The 26,525-nt window shown below is 50.8% G+C and overlaps 3 protein-coding genes across 10 annotated transcripts; 1 reads left to right on the top strand and 2 right to left on the bottom strand.

Moving 5' to 3' along the window:
• Window positions 1-1,568: 1,568 nt before the first annotated feature.
• Window positions 1,569-17,742, bottom strand: LAMTOR1 (late endosomal/lysosomal adaptor, MAPK and MTOR activator 1). Of its 2 annotated transcripts, none has more exons than XM_029207653.1 (5): window positions 17,539-17,736; window positions 12,729-12,874; window positions 12,400-12,477; window positions 11,931-12,057; window positions 1,569-1,988 (listed from the first exon to the last, which is right to left on the bottom strand). In XM_029207653.1, exons 1-5 carry the CDS (start codon window positions 17,578-17,580, stop codon window positions 1,983-1,985), a joined length of 399 nt encoding a protein of 132 aa, XP_029063486.1. In that variant the 5' UTR covers window positions 17,581-17,736; the 3' UTR covers window positions 1,569-1,982. The 2 variants fall into 2 exon arrangements, with proteins under 2 accessions (XP_029063486.1, XP_029063485.1); XM_029207652.1 differs by lacking the exon at window positions 1,569-1,988 and adding an exon at window positions 10,954-11,585 and having other exon boundaries at window positions 17,539-17,742.
• LOC114886736 (transmembrane O-methyltransferase homolog) lies at window positions 2,012-22,304 on the top strand. Its single transcript, XM_029207650.1, is given in 9 exon segments — window positions 2,012-3,985; window positions 8,405-8,610; window positions 9,531-9,679; window positions 12,384-12,393; window positions 18,970-19,025; window position 19,155; window positions 19,906-20,179; window positions 21,293-21,489; window positions 21,984-22,304. Coding segments are annotated over 9 exon segments (1,296 nt in total). The 5' UTR covers window positions 2,012-3,903.
• Window positions 22,305-22,977: 673 nt separating this feature from the next.
• ANAPC15 (anaphase promoting complex subunit 15) lies at window positions 22,978-26,273 on the bottom strand. 7 transcript variants are annotated; one of them, XM_029207656.1, is made up of 6 exons: window positions 26,062-26,273; window positions 24,800-24,884; window positions 24,533-24,662; window positions 23,955-24,014; window positions 23,494-23,631; window positions 22,984-23,339 (listed from the first exon to the last, which is right to left on the bottom strand). In XM_029207656.1, the coding sequence occupies exons 3-6, from the start codon at window positions 24,650-24,652 to the stop codon at window positions 23,280-23,282; spliced, it is 378 nt and encodes a 125-aa protein (XP_029063489.1). In that variant the 5' UTR covers window positions 24,653-24,662; window positions 24,800-24,884; window positions 26,062-26,273; the 3' UTR covers window positions 22,984-23,279. The 7 variants fall into 7 exon arrangements, with proteins under 7 accessions (XP_029063491.1, XP_029063489.1, XP_029063488.1 ...); XM_029207655.1 differs by having other exon boundaries at window positions 24,533-24,657; XM_029207660.1 differs by having other exon boundaries at window positions 22,984-23,327; window positions 24,533-24,657.
• Between the last annotated feature and the right edge of the window lie 252 nt (window positions 26,274-26,525).

Genomic DNA, 26,525 nt, shown 5'->3' with positions numbered 1-26,525 from the left:
TTATTCCTTCATTTCTTTCATTCCTCCATTTATCCATCAAGGCTATAGTGAATACCCAGGCTTGGTGCAGGGTAATGGTGGGAAGAGAGAAAGAAGTCTGACTTCTTTCCCTGTCCTCAAGCTTACAGGGAGGGAACAGGAAGTAGGTTATAAAGAAATGAGTACAGAGAGTACAACTGGTTCAATTTATTGAACACCTGCTACAAGACATACAACAGCTCTCAAGACAGGGTTTGTCTCCATTTTACAGATAAGGAAACAGGCTGTGATGAAATTTTATTCAAAATACAGTGGGGGCATATATCAATTAGTTATTGTTGTATAACAAACCATCCAAAAACATGGTGGCTTAAAACAATGAACACTTACTATTGCTTCCAAGTCTCCAAGTCAGCCATGTGTTTCTTCTGGTCTTGGCAGGGCTCATTCATGTGTTTGCAGTGACATGTGGGTTGGGTGACTCTTGTGATCTTGCCTTCGGGTAGGCTGGCTATAGGCTAGTCTAGGGTGGCCTCACCTGGGATCACTGGCTTTCTTTTTCACGTATCTCACCTACACGTTTCTCATATCCCTCCAGCAGGCTAACCATGTTCTATTGGCACTGGCAAAGAGCACAGGGCAAGTCCTCTCTTTAAGCTTCTATTTGATTCATGTTTACCAACATCCTGTTGGCCAAAGCAAGTCACATGGCTGAACCCAGCATCAGAGTGGATGGAACTACAAAGAGGGCAAAAGAGATGGATACAGGGGAGACCATGATAGAGTTCATCAAGGGAATCAATCTGATACAGGGCACAATGATCAATTTTATCTGGAAAGAAAGTCTTCATCAAAGAGGGTATGCTAGAGCTGAGTGCTGAAACATGAGAGTATTCACTAAGTAGGCAGCTGTTTCTTAGAACTGGATGCAGGCTGGTTTGCCACAATCAATAGCAACCCAGCAGGATTTCCTGTGCTCTTTACAGACAGGGTTCTATTATTTGTATCTTGGCTTCATTCCTTCTGGTCAAGCATAGGGCAGCAGGCGCTCAACAAATGTTTGAAGAATTGAATTAAATATCTTACTGTGAATGAGGTGTGGACTGAAATAGCTGAACCTCGGAGCCAATTGTTAGAAAGTGCAGCTTAGCATCAACACCCCCAAAACAGAAATCCTTGTATTTGGCAGTTTCTCATTCATTCTTCCCACAAACATTTCCTGAGTGCCTGCTGTAAGCCAGGTTCTGTGTTAGATGATGAATAAGACACAACACTAGCTCACAGCCTGGGCTGGTGTTTAAATGGAGAAGACTAATAACCCTTTCCAATGGGCAAATTTGTCAAACTACTTAGGGCTCCATTTTATCTTTAATAAATAAATAAATTTATTTATGTATTTATTTATGGCTGCATTGGGTCTTCGTTGCTGCACTCAGGCTTTCTTTAGTTGCATCAAGCAGGGGCTACTCTTTGTTGCAGTGCACGGGCTTCTCATTGTGGAGGCTTCTCTTGTCGCGGAGCACAGGCTCTAGGCGCGCAGGCTTCAGTAGTTGTGGCACACAGGCTCAGTAGTTGTGGCTCGTGGGCTCTAGAGTGCAGGCTCAGTAGTTGTGGCACATGGGCTTAGTTGCTCCGCGGCGTGGGGTATCTTCCCGGACTAGGGCTCAAACCCGTGTCCCCTGCATCAGCAGGCAGATTCTTAACCACTGCGCCACCAGGGAAGCCCCAGGGCTCTATTTTTAATACTAACTCATCCAGAAAAATGCTTCAGGAGCTGGTGCTACACAAAATCAGAAGTCCTTTGGAACTGCACTGAGGTTCTCTGATGGTCAAGATTCATGGTAAAAATCCACCCTTAAATGTTTTAAGCTAAAATCCATGTCCTGTAGTGCTGAACTCTGGGGTCCCAACTTGAGAAAAGTATACAGTCTTGCTCAGAGGCATCAAACTTCTTGTGGGTTCTCAAGTGGGACGCGTCTACGTGAGAAGCAAGCCAGCTTCCTCTATTTCTACAAAAGAATAATGTGTTCTTTGTTGTGTCTGTAGATTTGATATCCAGAGATTCAGGTCTCCCCAATCAACAACCCATGCCCATCAGGCCAGTCTCACACTTGACAGAGAATTCATCTGTGAAGTGACTCAAGCCATCACTTACCCAAAGCTCAGTTGAGACTGCTGCTTTTTGAGAGGAAGACATTCACTTTCCATTCCTCTAAACCTGTTAAACTCTATCCTTCATATGTTAAGTCACCAAAAAAGGAATTTACCTAGACTGTGTTAAGCTTAAGGTGAATTATAAGCTATCAGGTCCATGGTTTTTTAAGAGAAATTCCATTTTAAGAACATTTGTGAATTTCATAGTCTCTGGATACAAATTGTTTCTTTGAATTGAATGATGAGAACCACATATACTAAGGTTTCCACTTTTGCTTTAGCTGCCAGGAATTTCAGGGATAAATAGAGGCATAGTTTCCTAATTCCCTGGTTCATCTCTCTCTCTTCCTTTATTCTGGCTTCTAATCTTTCTCTTCCATGTTTTCATTTTCTATATCTGTACTGTCCAGTATGGTAGCCTCTAGTCACAAGTGGCTATTAAGCACTTGACAGGTAGCTTGTCCCAGTTGGCATGTGCTGTAAGTGTAAAGTATCTCAAATTTTAATATCAATTATATGTTGAATGATATTTTGGATATATTAGGTTAAATAAAATATATTATTAAACATAACCTCACCTGTTTCTTTTGACTTTTCTTTCTACTAGAAAATTTTAAATTACATATGTGGAAAAAATATATACACGTGGCTTGCATTTGTGATGTTCATTATATTTCTGTTGGACAGCTCTGTTCTACAAATCATCCTGTTTTATGAGTGTGTTATTACCATAAAATACCTCAAATTCTTTTGGAAAGCAAGTAAAGTAGTAAATACAAAGGAGGTGACAGCAGTGGATGAAGTGAGAAGGGGAGGTTGACTGGGACATGTATTTGTCAGTCTATTTGTCTTTTGTTTGTGTCAGCTCTCCTCTTCACAGGTGAGTGGTGTTCTCATGGCTCTGCCCAGTCGAAAAATTCTCAGCTTTATTTGAACTAATAAATTGGAAAGGATCTGATAAGACAATTCACACCACATTGTAAATGACTGATAACACTGTGTTCACCCCTCTCAAGGGGTATTTCCATTTTAACAGGGAACAATCCCTGAACCCAAAGGAATGAATCCCTAATGGTGGAGTTTCAGGCATCAGTGACAGGTGAGTGAGAGTGAGGCAGACTCTGGTCTTATGTGTATGTATGTTTATATATGTATGACTACATTCAGGACGTAGCTGAAAGTAGGGTCTTCCGATGAAAAGATAATGGGGCCGACAGACAGGGTGAGCAGAGAAGGTAGCAAATCCCCATATGGGTCAGACTGCAAAGGGCTGTCAGACACCAGATCCATTGCAGGCCCTCAGGGGTTTGTTAAGCAATAGAATAGCCCAGTTGATGTCACCAGAGGGTAGCTATCAAGACAGCCTTCATGGCAACTACTATGGAGTAGCAGAAAAGGACTCAGAGTAGGATTCAGAAGACTAGGATTGTAGTCCACAGCTGACTCACTGGCTTAACTTTGGGCAAGTGCTTTCACCCTGGGGCCTCAGTTTCTTTGGAAAGTAGAAATGGGTATTATAACTATCAATGAACTCTAGGGGATGTGAAGGTGCTCAGAGAAGTAGGAAGTGCCTTACAAATGCAAGGAATCATGACTGTTATCTTAAAGTAGAAATGCAGCCATGCAAACCTGTAGTAGTGGAGGGTATATAGCAGGGGTGGAGAGCTATGAGGAAACCTGAGGGCCAAACACCAGTCCCTCTCTGTCCTCCCAGGCTGAACCCGGATTCCCAGGGCCCATGCTTCCACCTGACAAATGATGGCCTGAGCTATGAACAAACAGGACTATAGGAACACTTCGGTGCAAGAGCCCCCTCTTGACTACTCCTTCCGAAGCATCCACGTGACCCAAGGTCAGCCCCCAGAGCACAGCATTCCACTCACCATGGCAGCAGGATGGGTGTGGTCCCTAGGGAGAAGCCAGTCTTCTACTTAAAAGCCTAAAGAGATTCTTCGCATAAGCATATGGGATTTTTGTTGCTGCTATTTTGGGGAGAGTAGTGGGTAGGGAGGTGGGAGTGGAAGAGTTTGGCCTTTTAAAAAATTACCAGCAAATCTGAAAGGACCCAGGGGGCTTTCAGGGTAACTGATGATCTTCAAAAGAAGCCAGGCTACAGCAAGACAGTCAGGTAGAAGAAAACGGGAGAGCCAGTCTATCAGCCAATAGTTTTATTCTCCACTTTTTACCTGGAGAGAAGAGACTAATGAAAGGAAAACACAGGCTGCTACAGAGTCCCAGCCAACAGGCAGAACCCACTCTCTGGCTGAGGACACAAGCCTGTTCTGATCACTGGTAAAACATGTAAGGTCTTGTTATTAACAAACTGGCATGTTTCCAGTCTAAATATTGACAAATTTTATATTCATTTCAGTCATATCCAAATTTACTCCATTATCACCCACACTTATTACAGGTCCCAGCACTGCCCACGCTCATTCCTATTTTATCATTCAGTGTGTGTGTAAATGGGCAGCTAGTACCTTTCAGGAGAGGACAGAGGGAGGCTCTCATCAAGATCATATTCTCAAGAGAATGTGCTTCTTCCCAGGGAAGTTTTGCTGTCTTTGTTATCTGCTCTCATAAACACATCAGTACGTCTGCCTTCACAGAACACAGGTTGGCATCAACATAACCTAGAGCCATTATCTGGCTTTGGTCGACTCTCTTAGGCAAGCAGCGGCCACCTTTAAGTTCAGGAAGCACGTGAATAGTTATCAAGGGTACTGGATACTACTTGGGTTTGGGTTTAAGGTACTTACTACTTGGGTTGCCGTCAGCTACAACAGTAACTCCCATTTGTTCTCTCATAGCACACACCCACTTGCCGTGATCCTCCTTTATTATGCACAGCATCACTTCTGATTGATGTAGTCCATGTTTCACAGGGTTTTAGCTGCAATAATGGCTATGTACAAGATAGCTGAGGTGACAGAGGAAGAAGTATGCCTCCTACCTACCCTGAGAATTCCTAGCTCTGAGTGGGGAGTGTGGCTTAGCCCTCTATGGTGTCCTCAGAAGGAGGGGAGAGACAAGTTACTATGACCAAGGATAACTGCACGGCACAAAACATAATCTGCACAGATGCCCTGTCTTTCATTTAACAGTTAAATCTTGAGCACCCACTACTATTAAGCCTTCTATATATGTGTGTTTGGTCTGTACACGTATGCCAGGCATATGCTCCTTGCTGAGTGAAGGGAGAAGGAGAGGCACATCTAAGCCCCAAAAGGCCAGTCCCCTCAGGTTCCCCAGGGCATTTGGCACACTTACTTAAAATCGGGGTTAGAGGACAGGGTAGAGTTTTGGGGTACCTGGTACACTATTTCCTGAATTAATCAATATATGGATCATAGAATCTGAAATGGCAGTGACTTTAGAAGGCATCCAGTCTACTACCTCCAACCCATAGTGCTCTAACTGCTCACAAACCCACAGTTAAGGGAGTCCCATACCACACACCTACCAGCCCTTCCATTACAGGGTGAGGAATGACACAAGAAAGTTCTTCACATCAAACACGTGTTCTCTGTGGACACGTGGGAAAAGCTGCATGGCAACCCTTCATAGATATGAAGACAGAATTATGTCTTCCCCAGATCTTCCTGGGGCTAGACAACCCCTAATTCTCTGAGTGTTGATATCTGTGGTCCAATTTCCAGACCCGCCTTGGCCTACTCTGAACAGGGCAGCTTTGACAGATCCTCAGGCAATGCAGTGCTCTGATGGAGTCTGCAGAGAGCAGCCTGGACACCCTCCTCCACCCATGATAACAGCAATCCCAAGCAGCCTCAAGTTCTAGGCAATGCCATCCCCAGTGGCTCCCCCTGAGCTGGGGATCAGCCCATGCTTGCCGGCATTCCCCAAGCTGCTGCCTCACCAGACTGGAGGCTAGTCTGTAGGTGGGCTTATTTTGATCTTAACTTTTACTCATCTGTCTTTTCATTTCAGGGTTTGCAGTCAGGCGATGTGAGGCTGGGGGTCAGGATTAGGGTTTATTCACGAGCAGGGGTACTCCGCTTCATGACCCTCCTGCCACCTCCCCCCCACCCTCAGGCCCCAACTGTGGGTCCGCTCACTCCCGGACCAAGACAGAGAGCCACCTGGTGGATGCTGCCTGACCTGCAGCTGAGGAGAAGTAGTTCAAGCTGGGTGGGGGTAGAAGAGAAGTGTGTCTAGTAAGAGCTGAGGAGAGGGTGAAGACAAGCAGACCAGTTCAGAAAGTACTACTTCCTTTCTGGGAGGCAGCTTTAGACAAGTAACTAAAGGCATAGAGGCAACAGGAAACATCTAGTCACCTCAGCCAGAGCTGGTGTATGGTTCTGACTCTGCCACTGAGACTGTGAGCCTCCTGGTTCTCCCTGCCCTGGTTCTTAACTTCTTTAATGGATGCCCCTCCCCCCACCCTCGCTCTGCTTGAAGAATCTTATCTATTTCTCTAACTTGTATACACTCTATGCTAATGATTCTCAAGTCTATGCCTCCTTCATATCCAACTGCTTACTCGGCTTCTCCTCTTTCTAGTACTATAGGAACCTCAGACATGCCAAGGCCAAGCCTGAACTCATCACCTTCCCAACTTTTCTTTTTTTATTTATTTATTTATTTATTTTTCTGGCTGCGTCGGGTCTTAGTTGTGGCACGCGGGATCTTCATTGCAGCACGTGGGATCTTTTCGTTGCGGCACACGCGGCTCTTCGCTGCAGCGTGTGGGCTCCTCGCTGCAGCGTGTGGGCTCCTCTCTAGTTGTGGTGTGTGGGTTTTTCCTCTCTTTAGTTGTGGCGTGCGGGCTCTGTAGTTTGCGGCACGCGGGCTCTCTAGTTGAGACACGCAGGCTCAGTAGTTGTGGTGCGCAGGCTTAGTTGCCCTGCGGCATGTGGGATCTTAGTTCCCCGACCAGGGATCAAATGCACGTCCCCTGCATTGGAAGGCAGATTCTTTACCACTGGACCACCAGGGAAGTCCCTCTTCTCCTTTTCTTAATCCTGTATCAGTTCATAGGACTGGCATCTCATCAGTCATCAAGAACATTGGGCAACACCCTTGAATTTTTTTTTTTTTAACCACGCCACACAGCATGTGGGATCTTAGTTCCCAGACCAGGAATCGAACCTGCACCCCCTGTGTTGGAAGTGCAGAGTCTTAACCACTGGACCGCCAGGGAAGTCCCAACACCCTTGAATATTATTCTACCCTTGCATCTAGTCAACCATCAAGTCATGCTGTTTGTATGTCCCTCATCCTTGCTTAAATGACTGAAAGAGCCAAATTGGTCTTCCAGTCCCACCTACAATCCATGCTCCACACTAAACCTTCAGAGTGATCTTTCTGAATTGAGAGAGCTGTAGCATCTCCTTTGCTTTCAACCCTACAGTGGCTTCCCATCTTCTACAGGATAAAGTCTAAGATGCTCAGCCTGGTTTTCAAGGCTCCGTGTCTCCTTTTCCCTCCTTGCCCCCTTGTGTAGTACGTGTGTGTGTGCCCATGCTATTCCATACCTCTGTAACTTTGCTCATGCTCTTCTCACCCTTTCCACCCTTCTTTGCCTGGTTAACGTCTCCTAACCCACTGAGATATCCAGCTCAGGCTTCACCTTCCCTGGGAAACTTCCCTAAGCTCCCAAACTGGGTTAAGAGACCCTTTTCCGTGCTTCCACAATTTAAATAGCATTTATTATAGTATATTGACCGTTTGTTTTCATCTTTCCCATCTGAACTCCTCCAAGGCATAAACACCTGCTTCACCCCTGCTCTATTATTCATACAGAGCTTACCTCTCATTTGTTCACCATTGTATATCCAGTATCTGGCACATAGCAGTTCCTCAATACTAATGGAAGAGGGAGAGGACATCAAGAGTGTGTGACACAAGTGAATTCTATAGGCTCTACCAGTGGATAATTCTGGATTTTGTGCTTCAGCATCTTGGCTCAAGTCCAACACCTCTGCTTCTTGGTTTCCTCATCTATAAAATCCGCCTCCCTCCAACTCCCAAACAGGGGTGGTATAGAGAGGACCCAATGATACAATAGACCTGAGAGGAGCACGTGACCCAAACCAAGAGTTTGGGATGTGAAGTCTTTGACCCTTAATCCAAGCTCACTCTGACTGCTGGGGCCTGGGGAACAGTGCATACAGTCGCACTGGACACAAGCATGGGATTCTGGCCCTGCCAGCTCCTCTAGCTACAAATCCTCCCAGTTCTGTTCCTCTGCCACCCCCACCGAGCCAGAAAAGCAAAGATGACATACCCAAAGTTCACTCTGTCCCCACAGATCTGTTAAGCGAGAAGCCACGGACAGGGCTACGACCACTAAGGCACGCAAAGTCAGGGAAGTCAATGTCTCAGTCCCTGTGGCTGAACAACAACGTCCTCAATGACCTCAGAGACTTCAACCATGTGGTTTCACAGCTTCTGGAGCATCCAGATAACCTGGCCTGGATTGACCTGTCCTTCAACGACCTGACTTCCATTGACCCTGTGAGTCCAGAGGGTGGACCTGAAGCCACCTTGTCCAGCCCCCAGCCTCTCCACCTCCCACATATTATCAAGGAAGTAGTGAGGCAGCATGGTGCCCTGCAAAGCACATGGCTATGGGCTCAAATAGATATAGGTTCAAATACTAGATCTGCCTCAGACTTTGTGACCTTGGGCAAGCTCCTAACCTTTCAAAACGTCAGCCTTGCTGTCTGAAAAATGGGGATAATATGCCAGCATTATAAACATTTTGTGAGGATTAAATGAGAACATATGAAAAGCAACTGGCACATAGCAAGCCTTCACATAGGAGGCTGAAGTAAAATCGTAGCTTATTACTGGGCACCCACTGTGCTTTGTGCCAAGTTCTTTTGCAGAGGTAGGTACTAAAAGTACAGCAGTTACTTTCCATGAACTCAGGCTAAATTTTAAGAAACAAACAAAACTGGCCCCTTTTCATCCAGGATCTGTGCTAGAGGGGAAAGGAGTTAGAGTATGACTTGTAAACTGTTCCCCAGGTGCACTGATCTCAATTTAACTACTATTTTAAAAGCTCTTATGTACCTAGCATGATGCTGTCCCCTGTCCCGTTGTGATAGAATCTTAGAACACCAAAGCTGGAATGGTCTTCAGTGAAGGGACAGCTAAGGCTCAAGGAGAAGCAGGAGAGCCCAGGCACCTGGCAAGTCAGTGGCAGTGATAGGACCCAGGCCCATACCTTCTGCCCCTCAGATCACAGTGCTCTGTCAGTGTGGTGCCCCTGTACCCCTTCAAAGGCAAATAAAAGTAGGTTGGAATCAATCTAGTACGGCTCTGGGGGTGACAAATCATTCCCCAAACTCTTCCTTCTCTGCCCACAAGTCAGTCCTGAGCACAGATACACGGCTATGTCCAGTCTAGCTTCCGGTTTCCTTCCCCAACAGGTCCTGACAACTTTCTTCAACTTGAGTGTGCTCTATCTCCATGGCAACAGCATCCAGCGCCTTGGAGAGGTGAACAAGCTGGCTGTCCTCCCTCGGCTCCGCAGCCTGACACTCCATGGGAACCCCATAGAGGAAGAGAAGGGGTATAGGTAAGTGCCCTGCCCTGGAGGTGGGCTCCGCTGGGCTCCCATGAGGGAAAGGAGGAGAGTTAGGGTTAGAAACCTAACACCATCCTTCTGCTATGCTTGGACCAGGGAAGGGAGTAGAGGGCTTTAGGCATTTCTTGATGTTAGTCAGGATAAATTCAGTCTCCCCCACACTCTACTCAAGTCCCTCCATTCCTTGCAGTCAGAGGAGAAAGGAGCGACTGGTGGAGGGGGAAAGGGGTTCTAGAAGGGGGCCTGGCCCCCAGCCCAAGTCTTCCCCACAGGCAATATGTGCTGTGCACTCTGCCCCGTATCACCACGTTCGACTTCAGTGGGGTCACCAAGGCAGACCGCACAACAGCTGAAGTGTGGAAACGCATGAACATCAAACCCCAGAAGGTCTGGATCAAGCACAATGCACTCTGAGGTTCCTGGGACCCCAGCAGTCCTGAAGGCCCGGGGATGCTCAGTTTGGTTTGACAATAAATGATTTGAGCTGTTCAGCAGAAGTCTCTTATACCATGTAAAGATGCCCCCCAACTCAGGCAAGCGCCTGTAGCTCTGGTCTTACTTCACTGAAACAAGGAGGAAGTGGAAAGAAAGGCCTGCTGGCTTGGGACGCAGGAGACCTGGGCTGATTGCATGGCCTTGGGAAACTTATCTAACCTGTCTGGGCCCCTTTTCACTCTTTAGGTCAGATATCCTGAGGTTAGAGTTGCTTCGCAGAGCACCAAGGTTCTGTGGAGATGCCTCAGAGGCTTCCATGACAGGAGGCCTATAAGATGGGCTGTGACCTCTGAACCCCTCACTTCAATCAATCAGATGAGAGTAGTTCCACTGTCATGTTTACATATCATGATTCTACTTAAGATTTCACTTGATAAAAAGAATCTTCTGCTTGAAACTATGTGTCTGCTGACTCTGTACCAGGTGCTGTTGGTCTCCCTGCATACATCCACCCCCTCACCAGGTTTCTTGGTAATTCCACTGAGCCTGAGGCAATACCCACAACAGCGACAGCTGCCTCAAATTCAAGTTCAGCTTTGACAGTGTTCGCATCACTGGAGGAGGGACAAGCTGAGTCTTATCATATCTGAGGTTAGTGCAGGCCAAGTCTCAGCTAAGACCTGGGAACCCTGAAGCCTTATCTCCTTGATTCCTTTTAGTGCCCCTAGGAGATGCCCCCTCCCCATCCTCCACCTCGCTGCTCACAGACTTGAGTAGCCAGAAGTAAGTAGTAGTGGGGTGGGCAGGACAGAGGGGCTGGAACCAGCACACAGATGGATACACTTCCTTTATCGAGGGTGACAAACCGAACCAAAACAAAAAAAACCCAAACATGTAAAAACCCAGGGTGCTAGAAATACAAACTCAATTCATTCAAATTCAAGCTCTTCCAGACCCTGGTCACAAGCCCTCGTGAGGTGCATGTGAGCACCAAGTCAGGGAGAGGGGGACAGAAGTGAGGCCAAGAAAGGGTGGGCAGGGGGTCCTAAGAGGCCCCCTAGGGATCACCCTCACACCGGCACCTGCACCTTTCCAGTGACGGTGAAGACCTACCAGGCCCTGTCCCTGTGACCCCCAGCCCACCCCTGGCCAGGGCTTCGAAGGCCAGTCCCAAATGGTTCTACCCTCCCCTGTTCCATCCTCACTGCTCAGGCTTCTCGCCTCACTCTTCTCCTCCTCCTCCACTTTCTTCTGTGATTAGTAGCAGGTTAGGATACTGTATAAGCCACAGTGAGGCTGGGGGCCAGGGGAGGCAGGGTGGAGACGGAGTGAAGAGAGGAGAAGAAGAGCTGTCCAGGGACCCCTCTCTTCATGGAATCCCAAACTGTACAACCAGCTCCTCTTTTGCGTCCACACGGATCTGAGAAAGTGCACTGTAGGCATAAGCAGCTATCCTGGAGACCTGGGACAGAGGGACCGGGAGAGAGGAACAGAGAGGCAGGTGAGAAGGGAGATCCGGAAGCAGGCGGAGGGGATAGGTGGCCAGAGAGGGAATGATGGGGGACAGGGAGCCAAAGAGAAAGGCAGGGATGGGAATGACAGAAGGGAAGAACAAAGGGTAGCAAAAGAATGAAGGTTTAAGAGAGGGGATGGGGAGGAGAAGAAAAGTAAGAGTGAGGTGGGAGTGAGCAGGGCCCACAGGCTACCAGGCTCCCTAACTCCACTTCCCTACCTCCTCTGAGGTGGAGGGGCAAACCCTGTGCCTCGCTGCCACCCAGCGGCAGGGGTGGGACGAGGGGTGGCTCACCTGCTGCAAGTCGGCGAAGGGGACAGGCTCGCTGGCCAGCACTTGGTGAGGCTGGCTGGTGAGGGACGGCAGCGGCGGCAGCTTCTTCCAATGGGTCAGGCTGCTGCTCAGCACAGCCAGGCGGGTGCTGGCCGAGGGGGAGGAGGGGGGACAGGCAGTCAGGCCACAGTCGGCCCAGCCAGCCCAGGCAAGCTTCACTTCCTCAGACCAGAGAAGCAGGTGACAGGAGCCTCAGCTCACCACAAACCCACTCCAGGCCGACCTCCTTTAGTCTCCATACCCTTGAGTGTCATGGGGCAAACTGGGTCAACAGGACCATCTACTGAGGCACCCAAGTGACTTGGGGCCACCCCCCAGGCCACACCCAAAGGAGAAGCCCGGACTGGGGCCCAGGCTCCAAAGCTGGATCAGAGGGAGGGGAAGGGAGGGGCCAAGCAGCCTGAGGGATCCCAGCCGGCCAGGGGCTCACCTGTACTGCCTCGCCCGGTCCATGTACTCGTGCTGCTCCATGCCCTGGGAGTCTGCAGCAGACACGTCGATGATGTTGCTTTGGGGAGAAGAGGCAGAGAGGATGTAACAGGCGCTTCCGAGATGGACAAACAAGACTCACTGCCAGGTGCCAGCTCCAGGGCTATCTGACACCAGTGTCCCTGCCTGCCCACGGGAGCAGGGCTGGGCCCAGAGGCACCTCTTCCCACTGATCTTGTCCCATCCCCCACGGCCTGGGCCTGGCTCTCCATCCCAGTCTTTAATATGGATGAAGGAGGTCTGCCCCAGGCCCGGTCCTGTGATGCCCACCTGGCTGTCTTGGCGAGGATGGAGGAGAGCAGCGCCTGCTCATCGGTGCGAGCGGAAGGCAGGCTGTGATAGTTGGGCTCGGCTCCATTGAGGGCTTTGGTGGGTGGGCTGCTAGGGTCCAGCAGCAGCTTCCGCTCCTCTCGGTCCTAGGAGAGGCCATGGGGGTAGACATCAGCCCTGAGGCCCTTAGTCCAACCCACCTTTATTAGGCTCTCTTCTCAGTCCAGCTCTGACCTTTAAGCACCAAAACTATTTTTATTAGGAATATCCCAAGTGCCCAACTGTACGGAGTGTCGGCTCTAAGACTCAGATCCTGCCTGCCCTTGGAAGCTAAGCTAAGCTGGTGGTCTAGGATGAATTAAAGTGGAACCAAGCAGTCTTAGAGGCCCTGAAAAGATGGGCAGAGGCACAAAGCAGGTATTTAGTAACAGCCCTGCAGCTTCAGAAAATGATCCAGGGCTTCCCTGGTGGTGCAGTGGTTAAGAATCCGCCTGCTAATGCAGGGGACACGGGTTCGAGCCCTGGTCCGGGAAGATCCCACATGCCGCGGAGCAACTAAGCCCGTGCACCACAACTACTGAGCCTGCGCTCTAGAGCCTGTGAGCCACAACTACTGAGCCCCCGTGCCACAACTACTGAATCCCGCATGCCTAGAGCCTGTGCTCTGCAACAAGAGAAGCCACCGCAATGAGAAGCCCGCACACAGCAACGAAGACCCAACGCAGCCAAAAATAAATAAATAAATTTTTAAAAAAAGAAAATGGTCCAGCCCCCAGCAGAGAAAGGATATTGGAGACTGGAAGACATAGGAGGTGGAAAATACCAAAACAGTGGGGTGTAGAGGAGAAACTAATACAAGTCAGGAGCCCAAGAATGGCCCTCCTAATCCCCCAGACCAGATCCTCCCCAGCAAGGCTGTCTGCTCCCAGGATGGAGAGGCCCTGTGAGGCCAGACAAGGCCCTGGGCCCCAAGGAAAAGCAAGTCCAACCTCTCAATGGCCATTCCTCATATTATCTCAGGACAGGAGTCCCAGCTGCAAACTCTGGGTCCCACAGTCCGAGTGTCCCTTCTTTTTCTTTTCTCTTTTTTTAAATAAATTTATTTATTTTATCTTTGGCTGCGTTGGAGATTCATTGCTGCGCATGGGCTTTCTCTAGTTGTGGCGAGTGGGGGCTACTCTTCGTTGTGGTGCATGGGCTTCTCATTACCATGGCTTCTCCTGTTACCGAGAATGGGCTCTAGGCGCACGGGCTCTAGAATGCAGGCTCAGTAGTTGTAGCACACAGGTTTAGTTGCTCTGCGGCATGTGGGATCTTCCCAGACCAGGGCTCAAACCCGTGTCCCCTGCATTGCCAGGTGGATTCTTAACCACTGCGCCACCAGGGAAGCCCTTTTTTAAAAAAAATTATTTATTTATTTGGCTGCACTGGGTCTTAGTTGCAGCGTGCAGGATCTTTAGCTACAGCATGTGGGAATCTAGTTCCCTAACCAGGGATCGAACTTGGGCCCCATGCATTTGGAGCACGGAGCCTTAGCCAATGGACCACCAGGGAAATTCCCAAGTGTCCCTTCTTTTATTTTTTAAAAATTTTAAAACACTTATTTATTTATTTTGGCTGCACCAAGTCTCACTTGTGGCATGCGGACTCCTTAGTTGTGGCATGCAAACTCTTAGTTGCGGCGTGCATGCGGGATCTAGTTCCCTGACCAGGGATCGAACCCAGACCCCCTGCATTGGAAGTGCAGAGTCGTACCCACTGGACCACTAGGGAAGTCCCCAAGTGTCCCTTTTTGAGGGCAGGTCCCTTCTACTCTCAGGTGATCACTCTCCTCTCTTCCAATGCTCTCTTTGTGTGGGACTCCCAGAACCAAACTTGGTGCTCCCAGTGTATCCTTACCTGAAAAGTTGGAGTTGTTCCCTCCCTTGCTAAGCCACCACACCTCTGTGAATGTGGTTTCATTAGTTTCAGCAGCCCTGTTTCTGCTAGCCTATGCTAATCACCACAACCCCCAGAACTGACCTGGGACCAAACCAAGTCTCCCTGGTCCTGTATAATTCTATGTGTTATTTCGCCTCGTTTTAGCCCCTTGTTCTTATCTACTGCAATCTTTCTGAATACAACCCTGCCCTGAGCACATCAGCTGCAAATCCCTGCTGGCTTTGTGTCAGCTGCAAACTGGATAAGTGGATATGCTGGGTATCTATCCAAAGCATAAAGAACAAGGGTACCCAGGACAAAACCAGAGACAAGGGTCCATCCTGGCTAAAGTGGACTCACCAGCCCTCAGTGCCAGACCACTGGACTCCTTAGTGTTCCGTTTCAGGCCTATCTCAGTTCCTACCAGACTTTCACACTTGCAGGCTCCCAGCTCCCCTGCCCACAACTCCACAACTCTCCTTACAGAGGACACTTCCTCCTACCCTGCTTGCCCTGCCCTAGGCAGGGCCAGCCTTTTGACATTACTCTTCTGTCTCAAGCCTAGGTTGCCCATGTCCCCAGTTCCCAACAGCATGAGACAGAAGCTATGGGCTTCTGCCTCACCAGCTCCCAACTCCTAGACACCCCGACCCCCTAAAACACAAGCTAAGTACTAAAAACAAGATGTTTGCCAAAGATTAAACTATCTCTAAGGAAAGCCAGCTCCATAATGAAGCCGGAGTTTTCTTCTTCTTATATGTCCATCTTTTCCCCAGCCCCAATTCAGACAGATCCTCCTGCAGGATAAGGGGTTCTTCAAGAACAAGGTTGTTTTCCTGAGACCTAGACTCCTGGAAGAGGCTATGCTACCACAATTAGAGTGGACAAATAACATCACCCCATCCCCAAAAGGGTGACTGGAGCATGGGGGAGGTTTTCACACCAAGGTTTGTCCTGGAGTCAACGTCGGAGTCAGAGCTTCACTGTCTACTCTAGCACAGACATGTATGTGGCCTATCACTAGCCACCTGGTCTGTGGGCACAGCTAGAAGACACAAGTCAGCCCAACGGATAAAGACATGACTTGGCATCAAAATACCTTGCCTGTGGCACTTCTCAGCTCTGTAACCTTGGCTAAATCACTTAGCCTCTCTGAAGTTTTTCTTCACATTTAAATAGACATAACTGGTACCTATGTGACAGATGTTTTGGCAAGAATCAAGTGGGATAACTGTAAAAGGTCTTGAAAACTGTAACATGTTATACATTTCTCTTTATTATTATAACAAAGGGTCCAATATGAGAGTGTGAGAGGGGCCTGCCCAAGACCCGAAAGAGGGGACAGTGAATGGTTTTGGCTTGTAGACCAGGTAGTAAGCAGACCTTCTCCACGTGAAGCCTCAAATCACCCAGGACTGATCAAGCACCATCTCTGGGGGTTAAAAACAGAAATGAAAGCCCATCAAGGGGAAGGTGGAGATTCAAGAAAACCGCAATTCCAGCTAGAAGCTGGTATCCTTTCTCATAAAGAGTTAACCCTTGACTCATTCCCTGCAAGAGTCCATATTATGCTTTAAGGGACAATTTCCCATTAAACCATAGCTTTCCCAGTAGGCAGGGATATTGCCTCCTATTTCTAACAGGCTGGAGTGAAGTGTGAAGTACTGGCTGTATGGCATGCCTAACATAAGGCACAGAAATATGTATATGTTCACTGGGCATTTGGAGGCTTAATGAGGCCCAGGGGCCACCCATCCCTCCCATACAAGTGACATTTTCCCCAGCTTAAGTCCTTGACTCAAAATAGATTCACATGAGTCACTGGGGAAAGACCTACTTCCCATTTACCAGTGATATAATCCGTTTCTATGACCATCTACTCCACTGGACTGTGAGCTACTTGCTGAAACCTTTCTACAGTTTTTGTCTCTATATGTGTTGAAATATACAATCCAGGCTTAGAGGTAACCAAAAAGGCAAGTGGCCAACAACTTGAGACTTCATCCTTGAAAAGGTCTTCCCCTCCTCAAAGGAGGTCAGGCAGGCAGGGCAAGGATTTAAGTGTGGCAGGAAGTAAGAATACACCAAGGGGAAGAGACAGAATTTAAAACTGTACAGGCCTTCCCAGCCTAATCCTTTCTGCAAAAGGATCAGATCTACAGCCAAATTCCCAGGACAAATAACCTTCTAGCTCCTTCTAGCTAGAGGAACCCTGAGGCCCCAGGTAGGGACTGCACTGAGGCAGGCCAAACTGAGCTCCCCAGCCCACCTCTCTTTTCCCCCCAATCTAGCCAAAGCTAAACCCGATTTGTTGCTTTCCAATTTCCCACAGGTCCTGATGTCCTCACTGTGTCTATTAAAACCTTCACTGATCAACTCAAATGACACCAACTTCCATAGGCCTTCTCCGACCCCAGATCAGCAGCGACCTTCCTTCTTCAACCCCAGGGACTCAGAGTATACACAGATTCCTGATTCATATCGGGACACTCTAACTCAGAGCCTCAGCTTACCCACCTTTACAATGGATTCACAAAGCCCGCTAATACAAAACACAGAGAAGGAAGCTGGGAAGAAAGTGCTTCCCCGAGACCTAGGCTGAGGATCCTTGAAATTGTAAAGGTCCGAAGGTAGGGAAAGATGGAAGGCGCGGGCGCGAGCGGGATAGGCGGCTGCCTGCACATCCCAACACAGGGGCTGTGCAGAAAGAACTGAGGCTTTAAAAGGGGTAGCAGCCCGGCCCGGCGTCTCCTCTGTAATCTGTCTTCTCCGGGCCCCCGTACTCAGTGAGCCCTGAAGTCCTGCTGACCCTCTTCTGCAGCCTTTTCTCTGGGCCCCATGCCCCAGGATCTCTGCCCTCACTCCCGAGCCCCGCCCGCGGCGGCCGCACCTGGTCCGAGTCCTCGTTCTCGCTGCTGTAGCAGCACCCCATGGCGGGGGTCGGGCCGGGCACTCAGGCCGCGCCGAGAAGGGACGGCGTCCGTCAGGAGCCCTTCCGGTCACATGACCCGCGCCTGCATCCAGCAAGTAACCACCGCCCCCGCGCCTACCCCTTCCCAGACGAGCTTAGCCGCCGCGGCTGCCGCCGGAACCCCGGCTTCCGGCCCCGCCCCTACCGCGTGATCTTAGCCAACCAATGGGAAGGCACACGCTGAGTGACAGGCCGTGAGACACGTGATGCAAGGAAAGGGCGGGGCGGATCATATGACTTCAGCCTCTTCCGGGTCTCAGCCGGAGACTTCCACTGGCGGTTATAGAAGCCCTCGTGTTAAGTGTATTGTTTTCCCGTGGCCGCCAGGCTACCTTTGTGGGCCAGTGAGCGAATTTATACCAACTGCCGTTATGAAATACTCTCCTAAATGCCTTTAGAGGGGCGAGTAGGATCCAGGCTCTATGTTCCAAGAGTACACACCAATAGGCCCAGTTGCCTGGTCTGGCGATATACAGAGGGTGTGTCACCCAACCTGGACTGGGGATCTGAGACTTACTGGAAGAAGGGACCTTATACCTTCACAAACCGAAGCAGAGTGGAGCTCAATCCTGGTGGAGGAGATAGAGGCCACCTCAGTGATCTCCTTGCCCTCAGGCATTTCTCTTCAATCCTGCCTTTTTACAGCATAGTAATCTAACACACAAAGCTCACAATCAGTGCGCTTCTTAGAACCATCCCACATCTTCCCTTGGACTCAACACAAGTCCAAGTCTGTCGTGCAAGATCTTGCAGATCCTGACACCCACTCCAAGCCCAGGGCAGTGGAGGAGGGGTTGGAGGAATGCCTCACCAACCGCAGGGAAATACTTGGGAGTTTCCTGATTGACTTTCTGGACTTTACACACATGGCCTGGCACACTGTCTCCCCACCTGGTCTGCCTGCCCAAAGTTCCTGTGTTCATGGAGCATGCCTTCTAGTGCTCACATTATATTCTCTGTTCCTGTGTCAGTCTCTTCTAACAAAGGTGGAGTTCCAGGGGGACAGGGACAGGATCCGACTCTTCTCTGTGACTCAAGCCTTGGCACTTGCTTAGGATTTGGAATTATTGAGTAACTCACAACCTCCCCATCACCTTGGCTCACACCATATCCTATGTCCTGAACCAAGGGATTTGAGGAGAGGTCACCAAACCCAGTAGCTTTACTACCCCTCAAATCAAGACCCCGGACTTCTGTAAGTTCTTTGAGGGCTCCTGAAGGGTAGGAGGCAGCTCAAGCTTGTCCCTGGGGTTGGTAACTTGAACTGCAGGTCTCAGGTGACAGCAGCAGCCTCAGCATCAATAATTGACAGCAAGTCCAGCCTGCCTCAGGGTTCTTCCCCACCCCAAGGACTCCCCCTCCTGTCCTATGCTCTGATCTTCCCCAAGCAGGAGCCTCCAGCCCAGGTAAGCGGGGCCCTTGAGTGTGGGTTCCCAAGCGCATCAATTCAGATTCACCGTCACTCACCTACCTATTCACCCCATTCATACACTCCTACTTTAATTTTTAGTCACCACCACCAGTGGCCTCAAAAGGGTCAGATGGTCCAGTGTGTGGGAGAAGACAGGGCACTTATCCCAGACAGGGGGTGGGGGGAGTGGGGAGAAGAGGCTGAGTTGGGGGAAAGTGTGTGCTGTGTGTATATGTGAATGTAAATGTGAATGGAATGCTGAGAGAGAAGATAGGAGGGGAGTGCAGGGGAGGGGAGATAGGACTAGAGAATAAATATACAATCACGGACTCTTCCCACCCCCAGGGAAATGCTGACAGAGGGAGGGTCCTGGGGTGGTTAAGGATATCTCATCCTAACACGCCATGGAGTGTTTTGATTGCCTTTTACTGAGGCAGAAGAGTGACAGTGAAGGGGTTCCTGACTACAAAGTTGTGCTCTTTTGCTACGCAGTAATGGGTCAGAGACCAAGCAGGCAGTGGGTAAGGTGGGAGGAGAACTCAGGAAGGAACTGGTGAAAGGGGTCCTGAAGAACAGTGACTACAGAGATAAGGGAAAATGGGTGGAGGGAGCAAGGTGAAGATGAACCAGGAGTAGGAAGAGATAGTTTGGGGTTGGGTGCTGAACATAAGACAGTATGTTGTCCTTGAAAGTACATGGGCTTGGAATCAGACCAGCTTGGATTCAAATCCTAGTTCTTCCGTGTGACTCTGGACAAAGGACTTAACCTTTCTGAGCCACGGTGTGTAAAATATAGGGATAATTGCTACTGGTAAGGGCTGCACAAATGACAGGCAAACGACATGTGTGGGTTTCCCTCCCTTCCTCCACCCCAGGCCCAGGTAGGGACCATGTCCCCCGCCATCGCGCTGGCCTTCCTGCCACTGGTGGTGACATTGCTGGTGAGGTACCGGCACTACTTCCGACTACTGGTACGCATGGTCTTACTCCGGAGCCTCCGAGACTGCCTGTCAGGGATGCGGGTTGAGGAGCGGGCCTTCAGCTATGTGCTCACCCACGCCCTGCCTGGGGACCCTGGTCATATCCTCACCACCCTGGACCACTGGAGCAGCCACTGCGAGTACCTGAGCCACATGGGGCCTGTCAAAGGTCAGTGTTCCCTAGCCTTCTGCTCCAGGAAGCACCTCCAAGATGGTGAAGGAAGATCTGGGATCTGCCGCTGCCTTACTGGGTGAATTAGGCAGGTTCTTGATCTTCTGTGGGTCTCTTTTTTCTTCTCTGGAAATGAGGGGGCTGGGCAAAGTTATACATTCATCCAGTAAAATTTATCACCACCTCTTTTGTACCAGGCATGTGCTAGGTGCTGGGGGAGGAGGTAGAGGCCAGGGATGAATCAGCCACAAAGGCTGGCCTCAAAGGGGGCATGATACAGGGGAATAACCACCTCAGCACACAACCCAAAACCTTGTAATTATCTGTGTCTAAGTCTTTCTCCCCCACCATGGAGGTTCCTCCAGCCCATTCAGGGTAGCTGTCTGGCTGGATTTGTCTGAGTCCCAGCTGTCAGCACATGTGTTTTTAGAGTCTCATTTAAGAAATTCATCCAATTCAATGGTTAGAAAGATATTCAATGAACAAATCAAGGGAGAATGAAACTAGAAGGTCTAGCAAAGATCTCTCAGGAGCCTGGACAGTGGTCTCTCAGAAGCCTGGTCTCTCTCTGGTGGTTGTTTCTGCCTGGGCCCTCCTGGAGGAAGCAACATTTGAACTGAGCCTAGAGGGATTGCTTTCGAGTTGGCCAGGTAGTTGAGGACAGAGGTGGGGGAGGACAAAGCCAGCCACATATCTAAATGTGGCATGAAGAAATGAACCAGCATGGTTGGCTCTGGGCACAGTTGTTTGGGATGGCTGTGGTGGGAAGAATTGAGAGCTGAAACTGGAAAGGTAGGATAGGATCAGGTCCAGGAAAGTTCTGAATGTCAGGCTGAGGATCCCACGTTCAATCCCAAAGGCCTTTAGGTTCATAGGAACCAGGGAGCATTAGGGTCAGATTTGTCAGAAAGATTCCTAGTGGTTGGTGTGAAGGAGGCAAGCTGAGATGGGCAGGGAGACCACTGGGGCTGCTAGGACTCTAATCCAAGAAAGAAATGAGACTCCCGCTGGTTGGGGGTTGCAGTGGCAAGTGGGCATTTGAGACCCCTTTCCATGAGGGCCCCTGCATCCATCTCCCATGTCTGCTGCAATAACCATCTCCCCCCATAGGTCAGATCGTGATGCGGCTGGTGGAGGAGAAGGCCCCTGCTTGTGCACTGGAGCTGGGCACCTACTGCGGGTACTCCACACTGCTTATTGCCCGTGCCCTGCCCCCTGGGGGTCGCCTTCTCACTGTGGAGCGGGATCCACGCACAGCAGCAGTGGCTGAAAAACTCATCCGCCTGGCTGGCTTCGACGAGCGCACGGTCAGCCCCTACCTCCCCAACCCTGGTCTCTTTCCTGCCACCCCCGGCCCTGCCCTAGCCAGCTTCCCCCATGGGGGAATCCCACCTAGGAGAAGGAAACAGCTCCACTTAGGGAACTGTGAACATGGAGAGTGTATGAGCTCTTGTTCTCCTGTTCCAAGTTACTGGCATGTATTTGCTGCTGGATGACAAAGAAGCAGTTAAGAGGAAAGTCTCTGGAGCCCAGCAAATCTGGGTCCAAACCTTAGTCTGCCTCTTGTTGGCTGTGTGATCTTGGGCAAAGCACCTGTCCTCTGAATCTCAGCTTCTTTACTAGCAGAATGAAAATCACAATGCTGATCCTGACTCCTTGGGTTCTGAGGCCAGGGGAAATATGAGAACACACACGGAGACCTAGGCCAGGGCCTGGCACAGAATAAGCCAGATCCCGGTAGGGTCTGGTGTGGGAGAACAATCGCTCCCACCCTCATCTCCAACTCTTCCCACCCCCACAGGTGGAGCTCATTGTGGGTAGATCAGAGGAGGTGATCCCGCGCCTAAGAACCCAGTACCATATGAATCGGATTGACCTGGTGCTCCTGGCACACAGGCCCCGACGTTATTTGCGGGACCTGCAACTGCTGGAGGCCCATGCCCTGCTGCCAGTTGGTGCCACAGTGTTAGCTGACCACGTGCTCTTCCCTGGTGCACCTCGCTTCCTGCAGTACGCCAAGAGCTGTGGCCGCTACCGCTGCCGCCTCCACCACACTGGCCTCCCTGACTTCCCTGCCATCAAGGACGGCATAGCCCAGCTCACCTACGCAGGGCCTGGCTGAGGTCCAGGCCCAGGGGTACTTACTGCTGCCTCCCCCCCCCCCCCCCAACCAAGCAAGGACCTCAGAATATCCCCTCCCCTCCCTGCTTGTGGACTGACACATACTGGGCTCAGGGCTAGGGAGGCTCTCCTCCCACCTCTGTCTCACTCTGGCTCCACACTAACCTGAGGCCTCAAGTTCTGTCAGGCTGTTTGATCCCACTGGTACCCCTCCTTCCAGTCCAGAGTCATGGACTGACAGGCAAGAGACTTCAGCTCACAACACAGCCCTGTCACTGATTTGCTGGGTTACTCCATGGGAGTCCCTGCCCTGCTCTGAGATCTAATCTGTTCTAACACCAAGGAAGTTGACTAGGAGAGCTCCAGGGGCCTCCCAGTTCTGGTGCTCAGAAAGCCTGCCTCCCACCCCCCACCCCACCCCATGCCATTCCAGGTGGGATCAAAGGAAACAGTAAACACTGAGTCAGAGGCCCTGCAGGAATGGCTGGGTGCAAGCTGGGCCAGAGGAAATGGCAGTGGAGCCTGGGCCCACAGCCAGGGCTACCCTGGCCTTCCCTAGCCCCAGCCCGCATGGCCAGGTAGATTTGCCTGAAGTCCCTTGAGAACCCTCTCCCCAAAGCTCAAGAGAAGATGCTGGACTCCTCTAGGCCCCACCAAGAAATAGGGAATAGATGTGGGGAAAAAAAATCAGTCCTGTCTTTATTAAAGAGAGTTAGAAAGAGACTAGATCTGGCAACCAAGGGATGAGGTGCTGGCCAGAAAGGTGGGGTGGGCTCAGGCTCTGCAGATTCAAGGGCAGACTGATGGCCTGGGAGGAGCCAAGGATACCAGGTGCTGGCAGCAGCTAAGGAGGTGCCCGAGGGTGAGCTTTCAGGCACCGGGGCAGGGGGGGTTGGGTGATCAGCTGGGTCCGCAGGGGCTCCAGGATAGGTTGGGCGGGCCTGGAGTCTTCCTGAGACCACCCTGCCTTGTCTACCTAGATCATCCACTGGTCCTGATCCTGCTCGTTGCCTTCCATGTCCACCTGGAGAGGAGGCTGGGTGTGGGTGGGGAGGGGCCTCAGCCACCCAGCCAGCCCCAGTCCCAGATCCTGCCCCTGGCTGGATCCAGGGTTTCTGTACCCGCTGGCTGCCAGTGAGGTCAGGGGTAGGGGCCCAGGAGCGGAGGCCCTGCCCCACACCCCTGCCTACCTCATTGACCTCTCCATCGTCAGGTGACTCATTGTAGTCATTCATCTCATCCATGTCCTGCATGTCCTCATCATCCTCCGAGTCCTCTTCACTGTCCTCGTCGTCGTCTTCATCTTCCTCTTCCTCGTCATCATAGTGCTGGTGAGGCAGGGAAGAGCCTGTAGCCTCTACAGGTCTGCCTGGGCCAGTTCAAGGACTGGCCCACTTGGAGCCTCTCTCTGGGGACAACGAATGAGCTCCATTCCCCAGTCCTGTCCCACTTTAATCTAGCAGGCTGGTGAACGTTCTGCAGGACCTTAGTGCTGAGCCCAGTGCCCTCCCCCTCTACCTCCTCTTTTCTGTCCTCCACCCAGAGCTGAGGACCACGACTGCTCTGGAGTCAGAGGCCAGACCTTCCGAATTAGAGCAGAGCCTTGGTCCACCTGGGCCCCACAGAGGCCCCACCTGCTGGAGCCACTCACCTCTGAGGCCGGCTTGCCAATAGGTACCAGGTTGTTGTCTTTCTCTGCAATGCTCTGGAGCTGTGGCCACAGGGGGAGAAGAGCAAGGCCAGGGCCCAAGCAGGGCAGTCAGGGGCATGGCACTCACCTGCCCTGCCCCCAGGAAGACCCCCAAGTGTGAAGGAGAAGCTTCCTTCCAGCTCTCTGGAAGATTCAATCCCTTTCTCTCCTGTCATCTGCCACTTACTTATGAACTTGATCCAACTACATAAACTCTCTGGTCCTTGGTTTCCTCATAAGCTTATGGTGAGGATGAAGTGAGACTATCAGCCTAGAACATGACATCTGCTAGGTCCTCAATAAACAGTCAAAATTATTATTTTCTATGCTTTAGGGAAAAGAGCCTGGGCTCCAACCTGGTCTAGAGCTCCCACGGTCCCCTGGCAAATTAGGGTAACACAAAGGTGAGAACCTAGGCCCCCAGCTCAGGACAAAAAGCTCCCCCAGGGCAGGTCTCCAGAGTAGGTCTGGGTCAATGCCAGTGAAGGGGGGCGGGGCACCTGACTGAAGCTCCACCGCTGTGCTATGTCCTCACTCACCCAGGCCTGATGCTGCTGTTCTTGCTGCTGCAGCTCTGTCTCCTCCACACAGGGTCGATCCAGATTAAACCACAGTGTCTCAGTCACACGGGGGAAGAGTGAGGGAAACAATGTGGACATGGCTCCTAGACTGAGGAAAAGCGTCAGGTGAATCCAGCTCTCAGATGTGTTTGGTTTTAGTTTTTATTTGGTTACATTTTGATTTGGGGATTGGGTAGTGTGGAAGGTAGCAGGAAAGTACCCCTTCCCTGTGGGAATCAGACAGACCTGGGTTTGAGTCCTGGCTCCACCGCTTACTAGCTGTTTGACCTTGGCCAAATCACTTAGCCTCTCTGAGCCTCAGTTTCCTCATCTGTAAAACGGGGACAGTAACAATTATGCCACCCTCATAGTTATTCTGATAATTAAGTAATTTACTTTATGGGTAAGTAAAGCTGTTTTTAAGCTGTTCAAGGAGGGAAGAGAATGGAAGCCAAATGTAGAGAGAGGAAACCAGAATGCAGACTGGCCTTACAAAATTAAAGACAGCAGGACTCTACTGAAACTCTCTCCACCTCCTCCAAACACTGAGACCTACTTTCTGCTCCTCCATGCCGCCCACACCATACCCACCCAGTGTCAGAAATTTTGGACCCTGACCACCTCTATAATGAACCACAGCCAAACTGGGGGGCAGGGAGGGGAGGTGTTATCACGTGCACGTATGGCTCAGTAAGACATTCTAAAGGTATGAGTAAATGCATGAGCAGATGAAAGACTGGATGAACTAACATGTAAGAGAACAAGTATAGTCAGCTCAGATTCAGCAGCTGAGGGAGCTGAACAGGAGGTCCCAGAGAATCTGAATTAAAACCTTTCAGCTCACAGGAAAACTGAGGCCCAGCGACAGGCAACGACTGGCTCTAGGTGCCACGGTGAGTTGGGTATAGAACTCTCGCGGGGAAGAGATCCAGGCCTGGCACTAGAGGTGAGCGGGAGAAAAGAATCTACGTCTAATTCTGCTCTTGCCCTAACGCACTTGACCAATCCGAGGCCAGCCGCTGCCCTTCCGTGGAGCTCAGCTGCCCGGCGCGTTTAGGAGGCACAACAGAACCCTCTCTCAAGTCCCATAAGCACTGAAGGGCCAGAGACGGCGGCTCCGAAAGCCCAACCCCTCACCGCAAAGCCACCGCCCATTCTCGGCTTATTATGATAATGACCGTGGAGTTGACCAACAGCAAGAAGGCATGGGCGGGATTCGGGCAGGTATTTGGGGTTGCTAACCGAGAAAGGAGCGGGGCCTGGATAAGGCCAATTAACTGCAAGAACTGCTGGGTGACAGGAAGTGACACCAATGAGTGACGGACCTTGTGCGACGGGGTGGGGCTTAGTTTCGAGGAAGCGGCCAATGAGCTGGAACTCTTTTAATGTTAAAGGGAGTGTGAACAGGCAGCTCCTGAGGAGGCGGGTCAAGGGAATGAGGTTTCTCTGGGGAAGGGAGGAAAGAAGGGGCAAAGAGACAGCAACAGCAGCCTGTCTTATGTACTTACCGCGCCGAGAGTCGGCAGGCGGTGGCGACCCGGAAGCACTTTATTCTGCCTGAGCGGAAGAACCCATCAGAACCTGGGACACACCAAACGCATGCGTCTTTGGTCTTCTTTTGTTTCCCGCTCCCGCCCACCGGACTGGAAGTGACGTTACACACTTTAGTCACGTGTTGGGTGGAAATTTGGCGCGCCTACTCTATTGGCCCCGCCTTGAGTCTCAGCCAATCGGCCTCTCCAGCCTGGACCCGCCCCAACGGCCCCATTTAGCCCCGCCTTTCTGGCCCCAGGCGGTATTTGCTTGCCAATCCCTGTTGAAAAACACCTGGCGGCAACCAGCGTTGGTACTAGGACTGTTTGTCCTGCTGCGTCCCAGGAAAATTAGTCTGCTTCTACCCCAGAATCGCTGGGTGATTTTACGCCTCGCCCCTCCTGTTTGTCTCGTCTCCCCCTCAGTTTCCCGTTTGGGT

This window comes from Monodon monoceros, unplaced genomic scaffold, assembly GCF_005190385.1.
Source record: "Monodon monoceros isolate NGI ecotype Baffin Bay Population unplaced genomic scaffold, NGI_Narwhal_1 Super_Scaffold_7, whole genome shotgun sequence".
NCBI classification, from domain to species: Eukaryota; Metazoa; Chordata; class Mammalia; order Artiodactyla; family Monodontidae; genus Monodon; species Monodon monoceros.
Note: the sequence above shows the minus strand (reverse complement) of the source record. Positions and strands in the feature narration are given on the sequence as shown.

Bases quoted from the DNA above. Each gene is read 5' to 3' on its own strand.
- ANAPC15 (XM_029207656.1), bottom strand. From the start codon at position 24,652: ATGTCCACATTGTTTCCCTCACTCTTCCCCCGTGTGACTGAGACACTG. The intron at 24,015-24,532 runs GTGAGTGAGGAC...CTGTGGCCACAG, and splicing joins AACAGCAGCATCAGGCCTGG to CTCCAGAGCATTGCAGAGAA. The intron at 23,340-23,493 runs GTAGGCAGGGGT...ACCCACACCCAG, and splicing joins ACGATGGAGAGGTCAATGAG to CCTCCTCTCCAGGTGGACAT.
- LAMTOR1 (XM_029207652.1), bottom strand. From the start codon at position 17,580: ATGGGGTGCTGCTACAGCAGCGAGAACGAGGACTCGGACCAG. The intron at 12,875-17,538 runs GTGCGGCCGCCG...GGCCTCTCCTAG, and splicing joins AGAACGAGGACTCGGACCAG to GACCGAGAGGAGCGGAAGCT. The intron at 12,478-12,728 runs GTGGGCATCACA...TTCTCCCCAAAG, and splicing joins ATCCTCGCCAAGACAGCCAG to CAACATCATCGACGTGTCTG.